The sequence below is a fragment of the Thamnophis sirtalis genome, unplaced genomic scaffold (genome assembly GCF_051295495.1).
Source record: "Thamnophis sirtalis isolate CommonGarterSnake01/CBP01778 unplaced genomic scaffold, rThaSir2_p1.2 scaffold_2, whole genome shotgun sequence".
Taxonomy (NCBI): domain Eukaryota; kingdom Metazoa; phylum Chordata; class Lepidosauria; order Squamata; family Natricidae; genus Thamnophis; species Thamnophis sirtalis.
In genome coordinates, this window is record NW_028261382.1 from 153,328,747 (window position 1) to 153,350,231 (window position 21,485).

Sequence of the window (21,485 nt, forward strand, 5' to 3'; positions counted from 1 at the left end):
GGAAAATCAGGACTTTTTGAACACACCGCGGGACACGGGATAAATTATTAAAAATCATGACTGTCCGCCAAAAGCAGGACGTCTGGTCACCTTATACTACTTCTATAAAGAAATTCCTTTCTTTTGATCTAATATGTATTTGTAAATGACCTCATGGCTGGACAGACTTCCTAGTTTTTTCTCAAAGACAGAATCCTTTCCATTTTCCTTTCAGTAAAATTCACATGGTTTTAATCATATTAAATGAACAAGAAGTAAGGCTCAAAAAAATAGATGTTAACTTTTAGCATTGCCATTAATGATATACAATATTTCAGAATCCTCTTACTTTTTGTGGTCTGTAATAGCCATCACTACACATATCACAGTTTATTCCAGTGGTGTGTTGTGTACAATTTATACATACTCCACCTCCTTTGAATTGACCAAATATGTTTATACTTTTTTTTTCATCTGCTACACTCTGGTCATAATAACAATCTTCTGTTTTGTTGTGACAGTTACATCCTAAAAAGAACAATACTCTTTTAGTGTGTGTGTGTGTGTAAAAATAAGTTATTCAATCAGTTAAACAGAACACATTATATTCTACACACAAATGATCCTTTTACATAACACTCAATATTAAACACTGATGGAAGATTTTAATCTTCTATTAAAATACATAATCATTAATAGCCACACAGAGTTGCCTTATCAGGGAGATGGGCAGCACAAACAAACAAACAAACAAACATTTTTTTATAAAAAATGTCTCCCATCTTTCACTAATCAAAATATCTATAGTCATACATTTTATAGCCATGATGGTGAACCTATGGCCCGCGTGCCACCCATGTGCAACATTTGTTAAGGCACACGAGGCATTGCCCTGTCAGCTCCAGCACGCATGCACATGCTGGCCAGATGAGTTCGACCTTCATTTGCAGCCATTTTTTGCCCTCAAGAGTCTTCCTCGAAGCCTCCAGAGGACAAAAAACAACTCAATGTGCAAACTGGAAGTTTGGGAATGGACTTCTGAATTTCCCGTAGGACCATTTTTCGCCCTCCAGAGACTTCAGGGAAGCCTCCTGAAGTCTCCGGAGGGGCTCTGGTAAAGCGGGGGAGGCTGTTTTTGCCCTCCCCAGGCTCTTAGAAAGTCTCTGGAGCCTGGGGAGAGTGAAAAAGGGGTCCATCATGTGCCAAAAGCGGGGGGAGGATGGGGATTGCATGTGCAGGGGGGTTGTCACAGTAGGGGTCATGCGCATAGAATTATGGGTGTGAGCAAGCCCGCACACAACCCCCCCCCCGTGCTTCCCATGCTTTTGGTATGCGATGGCAAAAAGGTTAGCCATCACTGCCTTATAGTGGAAAAATAGTATTATGCTGATAGTGTTTATTTAGTATTCCCAATTTTATTCTAATAAGATTATTTATGAATTCACATCTAATTTTCTAGAATACATTTATACCTAACATGAGATATTCAGTTTAATAAATGCATTCTTCTCCTCAAAACATATAGATACTGTATTATATCTTTTATGTAAAGATTAGAATGAAAATTAAGATTATGAATAGCCAAATTTTGCATGAAATAGGGTGACAGACTAATAATTTATGATCCAAATAAATAATGAAAAGTTTATAGGTTTTACAAGCTTTGTTTAAATTTTGCAACTCCTAAATTTTGAGTGTTAGAAATACATTTATGCATCATTAAAGAGAATTCCTTTTTTCAAACTCATGGCTTTAGTGATGGATGGATTACTTATCTAATCAGTAAAGTGGTAAACTTTAAAGGAACTATCATTTAGTACCACATACTTTCACATTTGTTGCCAGCAGAAATAGTTCCAGGTCTCCATGGTGTCTGATGGTAGCCAGGACAACACTCATTACAACTTTCACCACAAGTATTGTGTTCACACTGGCACTGTAGTTTCTACATGAAAATAAATTATAATACATTTCTATTACCAATCACCCTAAAACAAAACTATTTACCTTAGATTTATGAAATACCTGAAATATCCTCTAAATATTTAGGGCTGAATATATTCTTGTGTATACTACAAGTCTGTACAAAACTATGGTGCAAAATCTTATCTGTAAGCATTGTAGGAATCCAATAAAGAAACAACAATAGCTCAAGGAACTGATGAATACAATTAGTTCAATAGTATGAAAAAAAGAAAAACAAAAGAGATAGGAAAGGAAAAAGCTTCTTTTAAAATCCAGATACAATGATGACACAGACAGATTCTACAGGTGCAAATGTGAATGTTATTTAAATGTAGATATGAGAAACTGAATGACTTAATAAAGAATTGGAGAAAGTTACAGTTGTTTCTACCAATATAGGCTGTTCTGAAAAAAGTGGAGAAAGGGCTAGCCAGGTTAGTATTTAAAAGACAGACTATATGGACATCCAGTGCTTGAAAGCTGGGGGAAAAGTCCAGTAGAAGCTGATATGCCAATGTAGTCATTTGAAAAGTTCTTTACTGCTGCTTCAATCTTTTACTTATCTGGTTCATTAGAGCTGAAAACAAAATTCCAGACAATGTTTGTTTTCTACCATTTGTTTTCCACCTAACAGAAAACCAAAACATTTGAATATTGCAAATATTGCAAAATAAACAAATTACCAGAGGTAAATTTGCTAGAAGGCAAAAAGCTAATAATACATTAAAGCATAATATGGAAAGATAAGCTGTAGTATATATTTCATTTGCAAAATAATTTCTCAGATGCTTCAAGCACTTAGCTATGAAAATAATTACAGAAAAATGTGAAGAGATTTTTTAAAAATCTAAGATGTTTAATGATTCAGGTCTTAAACAAGTTTTCACAAGGCAGTGTGCTTGTGCAATGCTTAGGCATTGTTAACACTTATCACACTGCACAGCTGTTTGCTTGCACGGAGATGTTATCTATATATGAATATGTAACTGTGTATACAAAGTAGTTTTATTTGGTAAGGAAAGATGTCCAGAAAAGGAAACATAATGCATTTGAACTGGGTCTATAAATTCTTATGTTCCATATTTTCTTAATTCCTACTTAATGTTAAAGCCACTGGATATCTGTTCCTATTTTTGTGATTTGTATGTATTTGTTCACTGATTTAAAAGGTCCTCTAGTTCATGTAAAGTTAATATGATAGAAAGTGAAGAAAAATGTGAGAAATACTATCATTTCAATAAATAGCAGACAACTATATTATCTTTCTAAATAATCTTGCTTTTCAAAAAAGGCAAAAATGTATATTTCTCTGTAGAAAAAATATTAAAAAATACTACCTTTGTGTCTTTATCCAAAGGACAACTTCGAGCATGGCCATAGCAAATGCACATGCCTCCAATAGAGATGTCTTTTATTGAATAGTAATACTAAATAAAACAAAGTTTGATTCATTAAGTTTAATGCATTTAATATTAGAAACACAATAGCCAATATTCATTAGAAAATGCATAAATATTTAATTATAATTTAAAAAAAAATCCAATAGCAATAGCAATAGCAGTAGACTTATATACCGCTTCATAGGGCTTTCAGCCCTCTCTAAGCGGTTTACAGAGAGTCAGCATATTGCCCCCAACAATCTGGGTCCTCATTTTACCCACCTCGGAAGGATGGAAGGCTGAGTCAACCCTGAGCCGGTGAGATTTGAACCGCTGAACTGCTGATCTAGCAGTAGCCTGCAGTGCTGCATTTAACCACTGCGCCACCTTGGCTCTTTCTAAATTGCAATTAACTTCAGTTAGAGTTTACATATGAGGTTTTACATGAGAAAGTCTTCATGCACACCCACGCACAGACGCAAATTACATTGATCAGTCAGGGCACTGGAGTCATTCTTATGCTAGATGTAAAGATAACATAAAACTGTTCAAGGACATACATATACAACACAATACAACACATTATATTTCTATGAGCTCAAATTTACTTGTGTTCAAAATAAAAATTACTTTTATATACAGAAATATTTTTAATAAGATTGTTTTTAAAGAAAATTTAAAAAATAATGATATGTCTTCCTTCTCACAGAAATGAAACAAGAATAGTTTTAGCATGGTTATGGCACCTGTTAGATTAAGCTAAATGTAAAATAGTATTAGAGCCTTCAGATCAGGGTTGTCAAACTTCCAGCCTGCGGGCCGCAGGCGTCACATGCTGGCCATATCCACTCTCGTTTTAGCAAAAAGGAAATGTCATGATATGTCATGTGACGACAACGTGACTCCGCAAGTTTGACACCCCTGCTTCAGATAATACTACTTCAACACTATTGTTGCTGCTCTACAACAAAATAATGTTCACAATATATAACGACATCAAGATACTACCCGTATTTTATATAAAAGTATACTTGGTGTATAAATTGAGTATGTGATCTTGATTTTTACAGAACAAGATTTATGTGCTAGAAGTCAGTGTTAAAGTAGTGCATTTCTAACATGGTTTTATGCTCCTTAACTCACATGTTGGCTTCAGCAATCAATTCTATATTTGAAGAGCAATTCTTGTTTACTAACATTTAATTACCGAGGTGATAAGCAAATTGACCCTAAAAGAGCTCTAAATTCATACTTAAATTTCTTGTCATAGTTACCAAACAGATAGCTGGCTAATGTGAAAGGTAGCTGTTGTAGCCTGACAGCCACCCTAACCCTCCAGCAGCCGAATCAGATGAGGAAGAGGTGTGGGAAGTCGGGGTCAGCATCAGGGCAACCCTGAGAGCTATGAGGGGGAAGAGGGAATGGAGCTGTCAAAGAGTGAGACTGAGGTGGAGCCTGGGCCATCTGTCAGCCCTCAAATGGAGAGTCAACAGCGCCCAGGTCTGGAGGTGGCTGATAAGGAAGAGGAGGAACAGCTGGGTCCCATGCCTGGCGTGAGGACCACAGAAGGCAGAGGAAAGGAGAGCAGTGGAAATCTGTGGGCCGATCCTTGGGACGGAAGAGCCACCACTGCTAGTGAAACCCCACCATAGCTCTGGAGATAAAAGGCAGGGGGTGGAGATGAATAGATGTGGCAGACATAGCTATAAATATGACTATCAAACAGAAGGAAGAACTGGGGGCGATGCTAAGATGTGAGGTAGTTAAAAAAGTTAAATATCTTGGAGTTAATATTTTAATCTCAAATGGGAAATTATACAAGTATAATTATGAATCACTTTGGCATAGTATACAGTTGGAGTTGAAAAGGTGGGAAAAACTGCATTTGTCCTTGCTGGGTAGAATAGCGGCAGTAAAAATGAACATTTTACCAAAATTTTTATTTCTTTTTCAAATGTTACCAATACTTAAAAGAGATGCGAATCTTTTAGAATGGCAGAAGGGTATCAACAAATTTGTGTGGGCAGGAAAGAAGCCGAGGGTAAAGATGAAAATAATGCAAGATGCACGTGAAAGAGGAGGATTGAAATTACCTAACTTAAAATTATACTATGACGCAGTGGCATTATCTGCAATTAGTGATTGGATTCATCTAACTAATGACAGAATTTTGAATATCGAGGGATATGACTTGTTATATGGTTGGCATGCTTACCTGTTATTTAACAAAAAAACGGATAAGAAATTTAAAAATCACATCTTAAGAAATGCTTTATTGCGGGTTTGGAAAAAATATCAACATAAATTAAATGATAAAGTGCCCATGTGGGCAATTCCTAGACATGCAATTGAAAATATGAATGTAGAACAAAAGCACGATAGAACCACCTATAGACAACTTCTTATCTCAGAAAGAGGGGTGATGGAACTAAAATCTTTAGAGGTACTTAAAGAAGAGAAGGTAGTTCAAACGTGGTTTCAGTATGGTCAATTACAGGCTAGGTGGAAAACAGATCAAAAAATTGGCTTTGTAAAAGTTGAGGATAATTTGTTTAAACAAATAAGAGATCAAAGCTCAATGCATATAAAGAGGATATATAATGTATTAGTACAGATGGATTCTGAAACGGAACTGATTAAGGATTGTATGATAAAATGGGCTCAGAATATCGAGGAACCAATAATGCTTGAAACATGGGAAAGAGTCTGGGTAAGAAATGTGAAATTTACACAAACACAAAACTTGAGAGAAAATTTTTATAAGATGTTTTATAGATGGCACCTAGATCCTAAAAAGCTTGCCTCTATGTATCCAAATGTTCAACCTAAATGTTGGAGATGTGGTTCTTGTGATGCTACATATTTTCATATATGGTGGACATGTCGTAATGTTAAGGCATTTTGGATAAAAATATGGTGGATCCTGCAAAACATCTTTAAAAGAAGGATAAAATTTACCCCCCAGTTGTTTTTATTGGGTATATGTATTGATTTTACAGCAGCAGAGACTAATTTGGTTCTGTATTTAATAACGGCAGCAAGACTCTTGGTGGCGCAGTATTGGAAGAAGAAAGATTTACCTACAATTCAAGAATGGACTTTGAAAGTTATGAACTTAGCTGAAATGGCCAAAATCTCAGCATATCTCAAAGAACATTCAAACGAGAGATATAAACGAGACTGGAAAAAATGGATTGATTACATAAAAAGTAAATATGGGACTAAGAAACTCCAGATAGCTTATGCTTAGTATCAGTAATAATTTAAATTGTTTAAAATTTGGGTAACAGTAAGAAGCTGAGTTCAATGTAGAGATATTTTAGACTGTGATTGTTCAAAAGTTATACCACGTATGGTCTTTGGGAAGTCGGGGGGAGGGAAGGGAGGTGGGGATTTAGGGGGAGGGGGGAGGGGGGAAATACAATATGTGTTAAATTCCATGATTGTATTTGTATACTGTGGCTTTTCAATGTTAGTGCGAAAATAGAACAAACCGAATATACTGGAAGGTAATAGATACCGAAGGAAAGAGTCGAGTGAAAGAAGAAGGAGGGTGGAGAGGGTGAGAGAGAGGAGGAGGAGAAGGGAGGGAGGGAATGGAGAGGGAGTGATAGGGTTAAGGTTCGAAAGAAGGGGAGGGGAAGTAGGCGTAGAGGGGTGTGTGAGAAGGAAGAATGAAAGTTGGAGGGGGTTGAAAGAGGGTGTATGGCAGGCCAAGGTGGTATACTGGGTTTGTATTGTAGAGGGCATTTTCTATATAAGTGAGGGCCGTGTTTATTATTCAATGTTATATGCCCTGATTAAGCACAGTGAATATGTGATTGTATAGAATGAAAACATAATAAAATATATAAAAAAGAATAGATGTGGCAGACAACGATTCATCTCTCTGCTGGACAGACTTGTTAGCCTGCGGTGAGAAAGAAACTTATTGTTGGGGCTGCTGCGCTCTTAATAGACGATTCATTGATTTAACTACAGAGGGTTTGTCGTATTTGGGGAGCTGGGTCAGAACAACAGACCATCTCTCATCAAATCACCAGATACATTATTTTAGCATATTAGTAACTCTCTGTTCTCCTAATTTCCAGGAATATTATTTAAAACGCACACCATAAGACAATAAGCAAGTGTCTTCATTTTTCCATGCTGAAAAATTAACACTTTCTTAGCCCATTTTAGGAAAAATTAACATGGATCTTAGCCTGTTTTAGGAAAAATTCTGTCAACCAGAGATAACAGGTTTCCAACACAGTGATAAATGAAAAACACCTGCTTACCCTTCTTGTAACAATAGGATCAACATCTTTAGGATCATGGTGACTAAGTGTCATGAGATCAGCATTAAGAGTTCTTATCCGCTGCAATCGGAGACGGATATATCTTGCAGAGGTAAACTCCAGTAATGTTGGTGAAAGGTCATCAGCACTGGGTCTCCCATTGATCAGTGATGTGTGTATCTAAAAAATAAGACTAATTTGATTATAAACACATTGTCCACATGTGTGCAAAAATAACTGCGGTGTTTCCTCATTCATAGGCTTCTGTAAGAATTTAGAATAATTTACCTGAGCCAATGAGTACAGAAACTTATAGTACAGAAACAAAGCAAAAGAAAACAAGCTTTTGTATGCTAGCAAAACAGGTCAAAAGAAAAATGGCAAACAAGCAAAGTTTTGTGAAACTCAGGCCAAATAATGCTTTATTTTCTTATTTGCAGTTTGTTATACATAAAATTCCTTCTTGTGTCTATATTTACTTATCTAAAATTACTTCTTCAAAGTTTTTTATTTTTATTTATACATTTTTCTTTAGCATATATGGGTGCTTAATAAGCAGTGTATTGTCTGAGTCAATTTTTTTAAAAGCAACTCAAGAATACAATAACAGAACTGGACTGATCTGCACAAGATTTAACAAATTCAAATTCTAGTATGTTCACTAAATACACACACACAGAGAGACACACACACAAAAAAAACATTCCTTCTTAAAGATGTTGAATCAGCTGTCTGCATCTCATACAAACTCTTTTTTTTTCTATGGGGAGATAAACTCTGCCAAGAGTGGAAATTTGTAACTTACAATCCTGACAAATTTCTGCTTTAGAAGTTTGAAAAAAGCACAGGAAGATCAGCAGTCCTTGACCTGTTACTAACTAACAAAGGAAAATCAAAGAAATAAACAGTGTGGAAATGCAATCATGCTGAACATATGGATTTTACAGGACACCAAATGTGCTTAAAGAGGCATTTTGAACTTCAAAAATATAGATTAAAAGGAACTCAAGAACAATATGCAAGACTGCAGGATACCACACAAAAAAATATAATGGGAAAAGGAGCTTAAGGTAGGTAGCAATTCCTGAAAAGTAGGTACTAAAAGCAGAACTATAAAAATTTCAAAAAGGAAAAAACATATGAGGAATGGCAATAGAAGCCAACAGCGCAAAAAAGTCTAATGCAAACTTGAAAACGAATGATATATGTGAGACAAAATTGGACATTGGAATAATCTATATTTTAATGGAATGTATTCCAGCTGTGCATATGTTTGCATGTGTGCGTTTCTGTACTCCCCATCTGTTACAGTGGTATTTGTGCCCTGGGAAGTTCAGGGAGAGCTATACTTAACAACAATTCATACAGCAATTATTGAGAGTTACAACATTGAATGAATGTTACTGTTAATCTTCGAAGTTCTGGCAATTGCAGTGCCCTTGTGTTCATCTGATCAGAATTTGGGGACTTGACAGCTCGCCTGCCTTTACAACCACAGGAAAATTCAATGCCCTCAACCTGCTGTGAGCTGCAGAGGGCGCATGTGAAGCACCCTAGACAACCAATCTGCGGATTTCAATACACTGAAATTGCAGGCCCTGCAAGACTTTGTAGGATGAAGACTGGGCCAAGAACAGGTAGAGGGCCTGAAGGTACACTCTGCTGTTAGTGGGCTCACCTCCACCCATCACTGAAGCCTGCTGAAGCACTTCCAATGTGAGGTGCAGAACATGCGCTGGCCCTCCAAGAAGCCTTTGTCCCTCCGCTTCCTCCAGTTCTGCCACCACTCTTAACAATGCCTTCTTCATAGCTTCTACTTTTACCCAGGGAAAAACTACACCCTCTACAGCAATGGTTCTCAACCTGTGGGTCGGGACCCCTTTGGGGGTCAAATGACCCTTTCACAAGGGTCGCCTAAGACCATCAGAAAACACATATTTTCGCTGGTCTTAGAAACCGAGACACCAATTTTATGGTTGGGGGTCACCACAACATGAGGAACTGTATTAAAGGGTCGCGGCATTGGGAAGGTTGAGAACCACCGCTTTACAGCCTTACCTGCAATAAAGTGTGCCATGCCTCACCATCCTGTCCCACTCCCTCACTCCCTTGTTGGGCACAGCAATCTCCCTTTGACAGATGAGATTCTACTGCCCTGCAGGGCTTGGTGTTCACATCTCAGAGCTGCCCCCTTATCCATTGCCTGAATCCCTGGCTAGCAACAGCAGGATGAAGACAGTGAAGTTGACAGTTGGATTTTTGTTTAAATAATTTGAGAACTTAAACCTGCCTTCTCCTACTTGGATGTTCTCCAGATGTTGACTTTAATTCAAAGAATTCTCCATGATATAAAATCTGTCTGGAACCTATAGATGTTAATTCCATTTAACTATAAAATGTTCAAAGTCAGGAAAGTATTAAATTCAGTTAAAGTCTGCTAAAATTTCCTAACATGATTTATTCTAAATGTCTTTCAATTATGAGGGTTAGAACAAATGTTTCAGCTCAGGAAACATCAGAAATATCCAACAATCTGGTATCTCAATTTAATGTTGGACCATACCTGTAACTGGGTCTAAAGCAGTAATTTAACATTTACTAAATTAATGTTAGTAGTGGTTTTAGCTTCAAACACATACCCTTTTAAAAGAAATTTTAGATTTGTTTACTAGTAACTTGGTATTGAGGTCACAGTTCTATCTGCTAGTATATAAGGAAAGGCATTCATTGTAGGTTAGTTTTCAATGCACAATTTCCTTACAACATGGGTTGCTTCTCTGATCTATGCCAGACAGCAAGTATGAATAGATCTGCTTAAAAGGAATAATAATCAACTGTTGACCTGCCAATTCCAGCTCTTTTGATCAAGCTCTCCTTGAAATGATGCCAACAATTATTCAAGCTGCATTCAGTCATTCAGATTTTTATTTCAGTATGTTATTTTTTCCCTAAAGCAATTAAAATTAGAAACTTTCTCTACAAAACAATTGAGATCCAGCTAAAGGGGAATACACATTTTATCTATTGTGCTATTTCATTATTTATGAAGCTTATCAACTGTCTTATTTTTATAGGAGCAAAATACAAAAGAATGGCAACCAGAATGAGTCCCTTCTTCCCATTTATAGAAATAGATACTGCCATCTGGTCAACATCTTCAAAGGGGCTCTCTAAAATATTGATCAGGTTCATGGAAGAGGTATTTTAACCTCTCATAAACACCTTAAATTATGCCTAGAAATCAACTAGCACCCATTTTAGATTTTTCTATAAAGATATGTGATCCCTGTACCATTCCTTTCCTGGGTTAGCAGCCTAATGTAGTACTTTGCATTAATTTCAACTTCTAAACATTTTCCACTTACAATGTGTTGCACTAGTTTAGTATCAAAACAAAGAATACTTGCCTTGTTCAGATACTATCAGATCTGTGGGATTCTACCCATGAGTTATATTAATGTACTTCCCTACTGGTTCGCAAATGTGAGTGCACGCATCTGCGCATGCATTCCTTCTTCTGCACATGTGCTTTACCTTAAAAAAGGGACTAAATGGGATGCTGTAGAGCTGGGGCGGGTAAGCAGGGCCGCATGTGACTTCTGCTACCACTTCGGGTGAACTGGTCAGAACCAGAAGAATACCACCTCTGATTCTACCTGAGAGGAGACTAAAAGTGTTGTATCCTCCCCCTCCGCCAGAAGTGATTCATATATTGGAAAGCTTCAAATCCTCAGAAATTAAACCTGTCTCAGTTGCTACTAATGACAGATAAAAGATGGATGGAAGAAAAACAGGATTAACTTTTCAGCAGAGAGATATTTGTTATCACTATATCATTTTATTCCCTCCATGACCACAAATAATAAGCACATGAACTAAAAGAAAACATACCTCTCCATGCTCAAGTGGAACAAGTTTAGAATAATAGGAAGTGCATATAACTTCATTGTCTTTCTTGTATGTAGGAGGACCAAGTCTTGGTGTCACGTTGTATCTGGTTAGACACTCGGTATCACTAATTGCATAGTATTGCCAAGGGCTGAATTCAATACCATTCACAGAACGTTCCAAAATCCAGTTTCCAGGCCTTGGAGCATTAGCAGCTTTTATGATGATGTAAGCAACTTGAAAGGTCTAAAAATAATGTTAACAGAAAGGACCAATATTTTACCAGAAACATGCCCAAAGTCAGGTTTACAGGCTTCAACAACATGCAAGGTTACTTCTTTTGATTATATTGCTTATTATACAAATACTTTGCATTCATTTCAATTGCTGATTATACTTCCACGAGTGTACTTTGTACAGAGTTCAATTTAATTTTGATCTTTCAGACTCAAAAGTTACATATTTTTCCCAACACATAAGAAACCCTTTAAAACCAAGCATTGAGGGATGACAGGATTAAAATGTAGCATCATAAATATAAAACCATTTTTGCCACAAAAAAGGGTTTTATAGTAAAGCTGAAAAATAAATTTTAATTAGAATGTAAAAAATATTTTAATACTGCTGGTTTGTACTAGCCTATAGATCCATACTAAAGGGTCTCGTTCAGATTGAATATATACAAAAATAAATCTTGACATTCCTAACAATGTAATTTAATTTATAAGATTTATTTTAATTATTTATTAAATATACTTGTATACTGCCACAATAAAAAATAATTCTCAGTGACTCCATCAAAATACAATGTAAAATAAGTCAATACAAAAATAAAACACAACATTTACATGCACTGGTACTTAAATCAGACAATTTTCTCTTTTAAGTACTACAGCATACCGTATTTTTTGGACTATAAGATGCACCGGAGTATAAGACGCACTATGATTTTGAAGATTTTTTTTTAAAGTGCTTACACTCTGCAGGCCACCCAAACCCTCTAAACGCCTCATTTTTTGCAAAAAAAGGGGGGGCATGAAGAGCTTTGGGAGGCTTTGTAAAGTGCTCCTGGGGGCTGGGGGAGCAAAAATGAGCATGAAATGGCCCGTTTTTTTGCAAAAATGGACCATTTTTTTCCACAAAAAAACGGCCGTACAGAGGCTTTGGGAGGCTTGTAGAGTGCTCCTCGGGATTGGGGGGGGGGCAAAAATGAGCAAAGATGGCCCATTTTTGCTCGTTTTTGCCCTCCCCAGCCCCCAGGAGCACTTTGCAAGCCTCCCAAACCCTCTGCACGTCCATTTTAGCAAAGGGGAAGGAGTTTCGGTAGGCCAAAAATGCTGTATTCAGTGTATAAGACACACCCAGATTTTCACCCTCTTTTGGGGAGGAAGGTGCATCTTATACTCTGAAAAATATGGTATTAAAAAAACCATGATCTAACAGGCTACCATTTAAGGATAAAAAAAATCTAATGAGAGCCATACTAGTTCTCTATCCTATTATGTAAGCTATTTGTGTGATTTAAGACAATTATGGGTCTGGGAGATCTGTAATTAGGTCTGTGTAAACTGCAATTGCTTATTTACATAATTTCTAACATAATCAACAAATTGCAAATAATACAATATCATAAAAGTACTACTTTAATTTTATATTAGCTTCGGGTAATATACATAAAGTTTCTAGCACCAATATTCTTACATTACTCAGGTGCAGTATCTGAGTTTAAAAACATGCATAATGCAGCTGTAGCATTTAAAAATAAATTTTACTTCTAATGTCTTCCTATTATTTGTGGGAAACTGAGATCCCTTAGGTATCACAACCTGTCATAATGTAATTATTGCATAGAATGGGGGGGGAGCTTGTATTTGAGTATTTGCTTCAAAATAAAAATTCCTAATCTTAATAGATTTGATACAGCTGTGCATGCCATGATGTATCTTTTTTCAGATTTTTTTAAAGTACAGGTGTGCTTTAATGAATAGTCTAGAAATGCCATGATTGTGCAATGATGAATATTTTTTTTCCTAATAAATTTTAAAGTGTGCATATGGCTAATATTTAGGAACCATCAGTTAACATTCCAGATGTCGTATGTTAGAACTAATTAAGGAAATACTTGCAAATGGTGTTTTTTAATTCTACTTTTCAGAGGACAGCAGAGAAAAACAGGCAAGAATGTAAGCTCGGTGAAGTTCAAGCAGTAATATTTTTATGCAATCAGGAGTTCTTTGAGCTTGGTTGTTTTCTTGCAGAAGTTTCATTACACAGACTAGGTAACATCATCACTAGCAGCACTGATAATATTAGCTAATTTGGGTAATGAAATGTCTGCAAGAAAACAACCAAGCTCAGGAAGCACCAAGACCCCTCATTTCAATCCTGAGCTACAAATATTCTCCTTTATTTGTTCTATGCAATCACCACATATTTTAGGACTGGGTTTTTGTACAGTAACTCTGAACTCATCTTTTGTCTGTGTATAAATTTGCTGAGTTAGTTATTGATTTTAATATTTACCATTCATCAGGAAACAGTTGGAACTGAAGTGCATCACTGGATCAGAACATGTTATGAATTCACATGTTATAGCATCTTTCTTTCCCATTCCCATGTTTGTAATTTTCTAAGTAACTTTTGTCCCACAAAAAAATCACGGGTGCAGTTGGTCTGTTTCCAAGCAAGAGTATAGGCATAAATTTTTTCTCTATTCTTCATAGAATCAGAGAATATATTAATGATACGCATGAAGTGAAAAATGAATGGAACAAACATATGTTGGAGCAGAAGTTCAGCAAGACCACTCTTGGTAGACCATTATTTTAACTCTCCTTAACCACTGCCATGTTTGTTTATTTGTTCACTCACTCACTCACTCACTCACTCACTCACTCACTCACTCATTCATTCATTCATTCACAGCTAAGAGATCTCTCAACTGCAGATATCCCAGGTGACAGACATTAAAAGCTAAGAACAATTTTAAAAAAGGAAATTTAAAAGATCATAAACTTTCAAAAGAGAAACTACATATAACAACAAAACATCCTATGATGGCTCAATCAATACTTTGACTCAAACACATGGAAAACAAGCATGTTTTCAGCAACTTTCTGAACATCATCAGAAGGGAAATTAAGTGTGCCATACACTAGATCTATCCATACCTACCTGAACTTCCCTGTGCCACCAGTGTCATCCTACCCATTCTCTACTACTGCATTCTTTCCTTTCCCACTGCCACTTCATTCCTACTGTTGCATTCACTGGCTCCAGGCACCTTAACTCTCTAGCAACACAAAGCTTCCTTCCCACCCACCTCTTACTTTCTACTTTCCTGGATGCCACCATCTTTCTATACCCACTTGCTGCTTTCATTGAACACCATCTATTTTTCATCTCCAGTGCACACCTTCCTTTCCTCTTCTCATTGTTTAGCACCCACCTGTCACATACATTCTACTTCTCCATGTTCACATGCTATGAGCCTTCCTTTTGTCAGCCCCTCTCTCTTCAACTCCAGAAGATCTTTTCCAGAATGCTCACGTTCCAAGTCCACACACAGACCTAGCACAAATGCTTTGGATTTAAATCTACGCCTGAATTGTCCTATACCCTTAAGTCATGCATAGAAATTGTTGCAGGTTTTCTAACTTAGATGAGATGGAAATGATCCAATAGATAATCTGATTCAATTTCCTGCTGGATACAGGAATTCACAAAACCATAATCAACAGATCAGTCCCTGTTTGAAAACCTCTAGTAAGTCTAGGTCGAACACTTTTCAAGACAGATTATTCCTTACTATAAAAGAAACTTCTGTTCAGCACCCAATTCTCCTTGAATCAATTAATTTTAATTAAAACAACAAAAAAGAGTTTTTCCCTTTAGGGAAACATTACAGTCTTTTGTATAAAGGTAGCTAACAATTCCATTACTAAAGATTGCATTTGCCTCAAACCATAATGTTCTAATGATAAATAATGCATGACTAGTTCGGCTGTAGGAAATAAATGGAGGCAGCAAATGCAAAGAAACCTTTTGTTGCATTTCCCATCAACAGTTGCCCTATTATTCTCCCTTCACAGCCACGTGAACAACTGCACAACTACCAAGGCACAAAAAAATCCATTAATATGCTCTTGCTACTCTCCAGGTCTTTCTGCTTTTCACTTTGTTATTCTTTTATTTGTTCTGTTTTCTCATGTATGTTACTTGGAAATATGAAATGGGAAGGGAATGATGGAAATTCTTGGAGGTGTGATATAGCTATTAAAGCCATTATCTGTAGCTAAAGAAAAGAAAAATAAACTCCTAATAAAGTCCACCAGAAAATATCAGACTTTTAGACTGGACTCGAAACTAAATAAAAATGCAGATACCCAAATAAGGCAATTAGAAATCATTCCATTACTGTAGAACAGAAAACAACAAGTACATAAAGTTATGAAAGATAATGACTGACTCAAAAGAGATTTTACCTGCAATCTTTTCTTTGTCCTGGTCTTATAGCTACCAACCTGGTTTCATAGACCAGGTACAACAAACAGTTTGCACACAATTGATTAAGGACTATAGTTTATCTTAACCATAATTAACTGAATATAATGTCATTGTGATTGAAATTCCACCCCTTTGTACATTTGTGTGATATCAACCAGGGCCACTGCAATCTGTGACTACCATCTTGCCTACTTTGATACTCCTCCCAGAAGATACTGCTGGGACGATATAATATTGATCCAACGATCACTCTAACAAATTATTTCATAAATTTCAGATTTTACCCAACAGGCAGAACTACTATTAATAGGTAAGATCACAAAAATTCAAGAATTTCTGCCAAGCAAAATTTTATCAGGGCAAAAAAGAAGCCATTTTGATGTGTCATTTTGTTTCAAAAGATAATGAATAAATAACTCCACATCTCTTGCTCTTTTCTGCCCACTCTTGGCAGTTTATTATCTTCCATAAAAGTGGACTGATTTTCATCACCTTGTGTTTTACAATGGGCAGATTAGATTTACTATCAAACTACAGATTGTTTCACTTACTGTGTATAAATTAACCCTCTAAAACTAATATACTATTAATGTATGTTTTAATTTATATCTACTTGGAAAATGGTTAATAATTCAAGATTAGTTTTAGAAATTAATATATATGTATTCCCCTTGAGGCAATTCAAACAGCTGAAGAACTTGGAACACATTCAGCAATTTCTCCATGTTAAAATTAGTAACTGAGAAGTAATCATTCACAGAACCCAGGCAATCTTTATTAAGCCAAATGCTTTCTTACTGAAAACAAATGTATTTTGGTATGAAATGCTTTTTAAAAAAAATAAAATGCTGTAAAGCAGAAAGAAATAAGGAAAAAGGGACACTTGATGGTGAAAGGTATAAAATCAATTTAATGAATGCTGGAATGCCTTAAGAAGAAAGATGCAATGCCGATTTGGAAAAAAACTTTATACATATAAATGAGATGATGCTTCTTTTTAAAAAGTTAATTAAAGTCTGAATAATACGTTTAGCAGTGAACTGCAGATGGGCCAATGTTAATTTTGCCTCTCACAAATTAAATTTTAAATCAAATGCCATATAATGAAAGGCTAGTTCAAAGCTGATGAAATATATATCAACTGCAAATTACTTAATCAGAGCTACTTCCATATTTATATAACTGGCTAGGTCAACAGCTGTTTCATATTTTAAGTTATCACTTAACTTTTCATAGAAAAGTGATCCTTTTTACAAATAATGGCTTAGTATTGAGACATAAATTGCTCTTCTGAGTATTCTTTCATCTTTAAAACTCTCTAAAGAAATAGTTTTCTTATCTCATGATGGAGTTTTGATATATAATTTCAAAATAATCCTTTAATCCTTTTTCAAAAGATAATCATTCAATTTTAGCACAGATTAAGAATGTATGTATGAGTGTCTATCAATTTTGCTCACTTATTTTAAGTTCCTTCATTTATAAGGTGACCAGACGTCCCGCTTTTTCGCTTTCTCCCGCGTCCCGCAACATTTTTAAAAAGTCCCAATTTTCATGGGTGAGTGGACGAAAGGTCATCGGCAGTGCTGCCAGGACCAGCTGTGCGAGGGCGAGGGAAGAGCAGGGCGGGGCCTGAGGGAAGCCAGAGGGAGGGGGCTTGGAGGGAGGGGGAGCCAAGATGGCAGTGGCTGAGGAGGAGGAGGTCCCGCGGCCGCCGCTACCACCGACACCACCAAGGAATTGCAGGACGATAGTGGCTGTGCGCCGGGAGGGCAGCCTGCACGGCTGGAGGCTGCACGGTGGCTGCATGCTGCAGAGCACTAACAGGAGTCGGGGGCGGGCTGGGCGGGCTGGGCGGGCTGGCCAAGTGGCCTCGTGTACGTACGGAGCTCGCCTCGCCGCCCGATGGAGGCTGCCCTGCTGCTGGCGCTGCTGTGCCTCTGTTCCACCGCGAAGATGCCACCGCCACCCTCACTGGCTCTTCCCACCCGGACACCCGCCACCCAGGAGCCGCCCGAAGCCTTCCTGCCCACCACCAGATGCACTGCAGCCGACTCGCCCTGTGCGGGCTGGAAGGCTTCGGGCGTCCGGGCAGGAAGAGCCAGCGAGCGGATGGCAGTGGCATCGCCGCCCAGGAGCCACCCGAAGCCTTCCTGCCCACCATCGGCTGCACCACAGCCGACTCGCCCCGGGTGGGCTGGAAGGCTCCTAGGAAGTGAGCGTCCGGGCGGGAAGAGCCGGCGAGGGGGGGGGCGATGGCATCTTCCGCGGCGGAGCAGAGGCGCAGCAGGGCCAGCAGCAGAGCAGCCTCCATCGGGTGGCGAGGCGAGCTACGTGCACAAGGCCGCTTGGCCAGCCCGCCCCGCAACTCCTGCTAGTGCTCGGGCTGGAAGACTTCAGGCAGCCAGAGGGTGAAGATGAGGCCAGGCAAGAAGAAGGACCTGGGCACACTGGGTACGTGTTGGGCACCCCTTCGATTTCTTTCTCTCCCCCCCCCCCCTGGTCAATGGTGTCCCGGTTTACCAATTTTAAAATCTGGTCACTTTATTCATTTAGTACAGAACATTTAGCTAAGCTGCACTAACCAAACTGCATTTTTAATATAATAGTAAGCAAAGACAACTACTATGTTTTCTGTAAGTTGTTAAATACAAATGAAATTACTTTTGTTTCATCTTCGTTCTCACCACATTTTTTTAATGTTTCTTAGCACGCTATTCAAGATCAAATATTGCACTCAATCCAGAGAAAGCTCAGCACTTCTTGCTGAATTCTAGTAATCAAAGGCTTTCAAAAGAAAGGATGAAAGTTTAAGTGATGTGTCATATATGTTGTTTATATATACAGCCAATCAACTGAGTGTCAGCTAATTTACACTGCAATAGTTTAGAGCAATTTTGACATTTGTTAGTACAGTGTGTCGATATATACATGAACAGAAAAAAATTAAAATGTAAGAGTCAACTGGATATTGCATGCATTGAGTTGCTATGGGCATTTATTTATCTCAATCCAATCTACTTCACAGAAATGTTATGGCGATAACGATACAGGTGACCTTCAATGTAGGTTATTTCTTCTAATAAACATGAGATAATTTTCCAATTGCCATCACTGTACATTAGAACAATAATAAAAGATATCAAATAGTCCTTTAGGAATGAAAACAAACTGCCTCTACCTACCTGTCTTAGGTCTAGAGTTATTGTTACCCAATGGTATTCTCTTCCATTCTGAATGCTAGGACTTTGCCACCAGTGATTAGTACCATCTATAGCATTTGAGATAGGATGTTGTTCTAAAATAAACACAAATTACAATCAAATTTTCCCAGTTTCTTTTAATGTATTATTGCCATGCTACAACTACTCACATATATTAATGTATACATGTTACAAAAGAAAATAAATCAGTTCAATCAATCTAGACTATGCTATATAAAGACCAGCCCACAAATCTAAGATTAAATACAACTCAGAATTCTGTTTTAATCTAAATTGGAGCCTTCACATGACATCCTCTACTCAAATAGTTGTGGGTGTAGTGAATAAGAATAAGGACCTTGATGGAAATATGCAGGTAGTTACAGCTGAAAATTCATAACAATGAGTTAACATTCAGAAGCACCTTAATTAATAACTTTAATTCAGTCAAATACAAGAACAATATACTATGTAGCATTCAATATAATCAGAGTTGCAAAATTCTATTATTATAGCCAATCTCAATAAAAGTCATTTTAGCCTTCCTGTAGAGTTGCCTTCCTGGTCTGATCTACTTGGTAGACAATGATTCACAAAATGTCTAGAAAAAGTATGATGTAATAAACTTGCCTTTGGAATTTGCACTATTGTAATCACAAATTCGACACTGTGCATTGCGTAGGGGTCGGCCTGGAACGTGCTCCACAAGTTTACAAAACATTTCAGGGCCTTTTTCACCACAAGTAGCATTAGTGCTGATATGAGCGTTACTAGCTAGGTTTAGAATGGCAGGAAATAAACCTGAAAGAGATTAGATATGAATCTTTATTAACATTTTATGGCAGTCTTTATCAAATCCTCAAATAATGTCTTATGTGTCAGTAGCAACATGCTATAAATTTAGTACATTAACAAATAATTGGTTTACTATAATATATCACAGAGAGAATCACTATATGAAGAAAAGTTCTCTGAAGTTGAAGAAAAGATGTTTCTCCCCCCCATCATAGACCAATTTAATGAATATTTCTGCCAACAAATAATTTAATAATACATGGCAAAAAGAAATTGCTATGCATTACAAAACATCAGTTCTTAACACACAATTCAGGATAGCTGAATATAAACTTGCACCAGATTTATTCAATGAAGCAGTAACATTTAAGGACCCTTAACCTGTAAGCTTACCTAGAGAATACTTTAAAACAAAACAAAAAATAAAAATCTTCCAAATAAGTTTAACAAAGAATAGTCAACTAACACAATACCTTACCAACTCAAGGACAATATAAAGCCTTGCATGGCACGATGAAGTTTATATCTCAAAAATACAACTTCTATTGACCCAATACTGAGTGTGGGAAGTGCTGTAGAAGTGTAATGAATAAATCATAATCATAAATGCACTTCCATTTTGCTCCCTAAAATTTTTCTCATAAAGCACAATAAGTGTGATTATTTGGCAAAATACAGTACAACCATTTGTTTAGTGACTGAAGTTACAATGGCACTAAAAAAAGTTATTTGTAACCATTTTTCATATTTATGAACACTGCAGCATCCCCATGGTCACATGATCAAAATTCAGATGCTTGCAACTGGCACATATACTGTATATATAGGGATTGCTGTATCCCGAGATCAAACTCAAATGGGGAAGCCAACTTCACTTAACAGTTGTGTTACTAACTTAACAATTGCAGTGATTCACTTAATAAGAAAGGTCATAAAATGGGGGGGGGCGCGACAGACTTAACCACTGTCTTGCTCAGCAATGTATATTTTAGGCTCAGTTTTAGCCATAAGTTGAGTACTACCTGCATGTTATTTTTATTGCAACAGATTAATAAGGCTGCTCCCCAGGAAACTGCAAATATATTTATGATTTGGGACTACCAATTTCCTGTCCTTCTTTTTATCTTTAAATCTAGTTAGTTGAAAAAGCATTAATGGGATAAGAATGCTAATCTGTGCTTAGGAAAATAAACAAATAAGGCAGTACTAATTTAAACAAGCAAACTGTAAAGAATTGGAATTCTTTCAAAACTTTTACCTACCATAACAATGTGGCATTCATTTTGTGCTTTTTTACCCTACTGTGCATTCTTTCTTTTAAGAGCCAGATATATTGTCTCAGTTTTTTTTTAAAAAAAAATGATAGAAGATATACAAGATTATTTCACTTTGGAACAAAATTGTACCTTGAACATAAAAATCCCTTCTAAATATAGCATGAAAACAAATCTCACTAAAGTTGGTGTATGCTTGAATAGACCATATTAAAT

The 21,485-nt window shown here is 36.9% G+C and overlaps 1 protein-coding gene across 1 annotated transcript in view; it reads right to left on the reverse strand.

Annotated features, from left to right (window-relative positions):
* LAMA1 (laminin subunit alpha 1) overlaps positions 1-21,485 on the reverse strand; it is a 106,136-nt gene that overhangs the window by 73,358 nt on the left and 11,293 nt on the right. The window contains exons 2-8 of the mRNA XM_087707255.1: positions 19,831-20,001; positions 19,183-19,295; positions 11,495-11,737; positions 7,604-7,783; positions 3,282-3,371; positions 1,807-1,924; positions 329-507 (exon numbers count right to left, since the gene is read on the reverse strand). Coding sequence (XP_087563381.1) covers positions 329-507; positions 1,807-1,924; positions 3,282-3,371; positions 7,604-7,783; positions 11,495-11,737; positions 19,183-19,295; positions 19,831-20,001 — 1,094 coding nt within the window. The remainder of the gene's footprint in view (positions 1-328; positions 508-1,806; positions 1,925-3,281; positions 3,372-7,603; positions 7,784-11,494; positions 11,738-19,182; positions 19,296-19,830; positions 20,002-21,485) is intronic.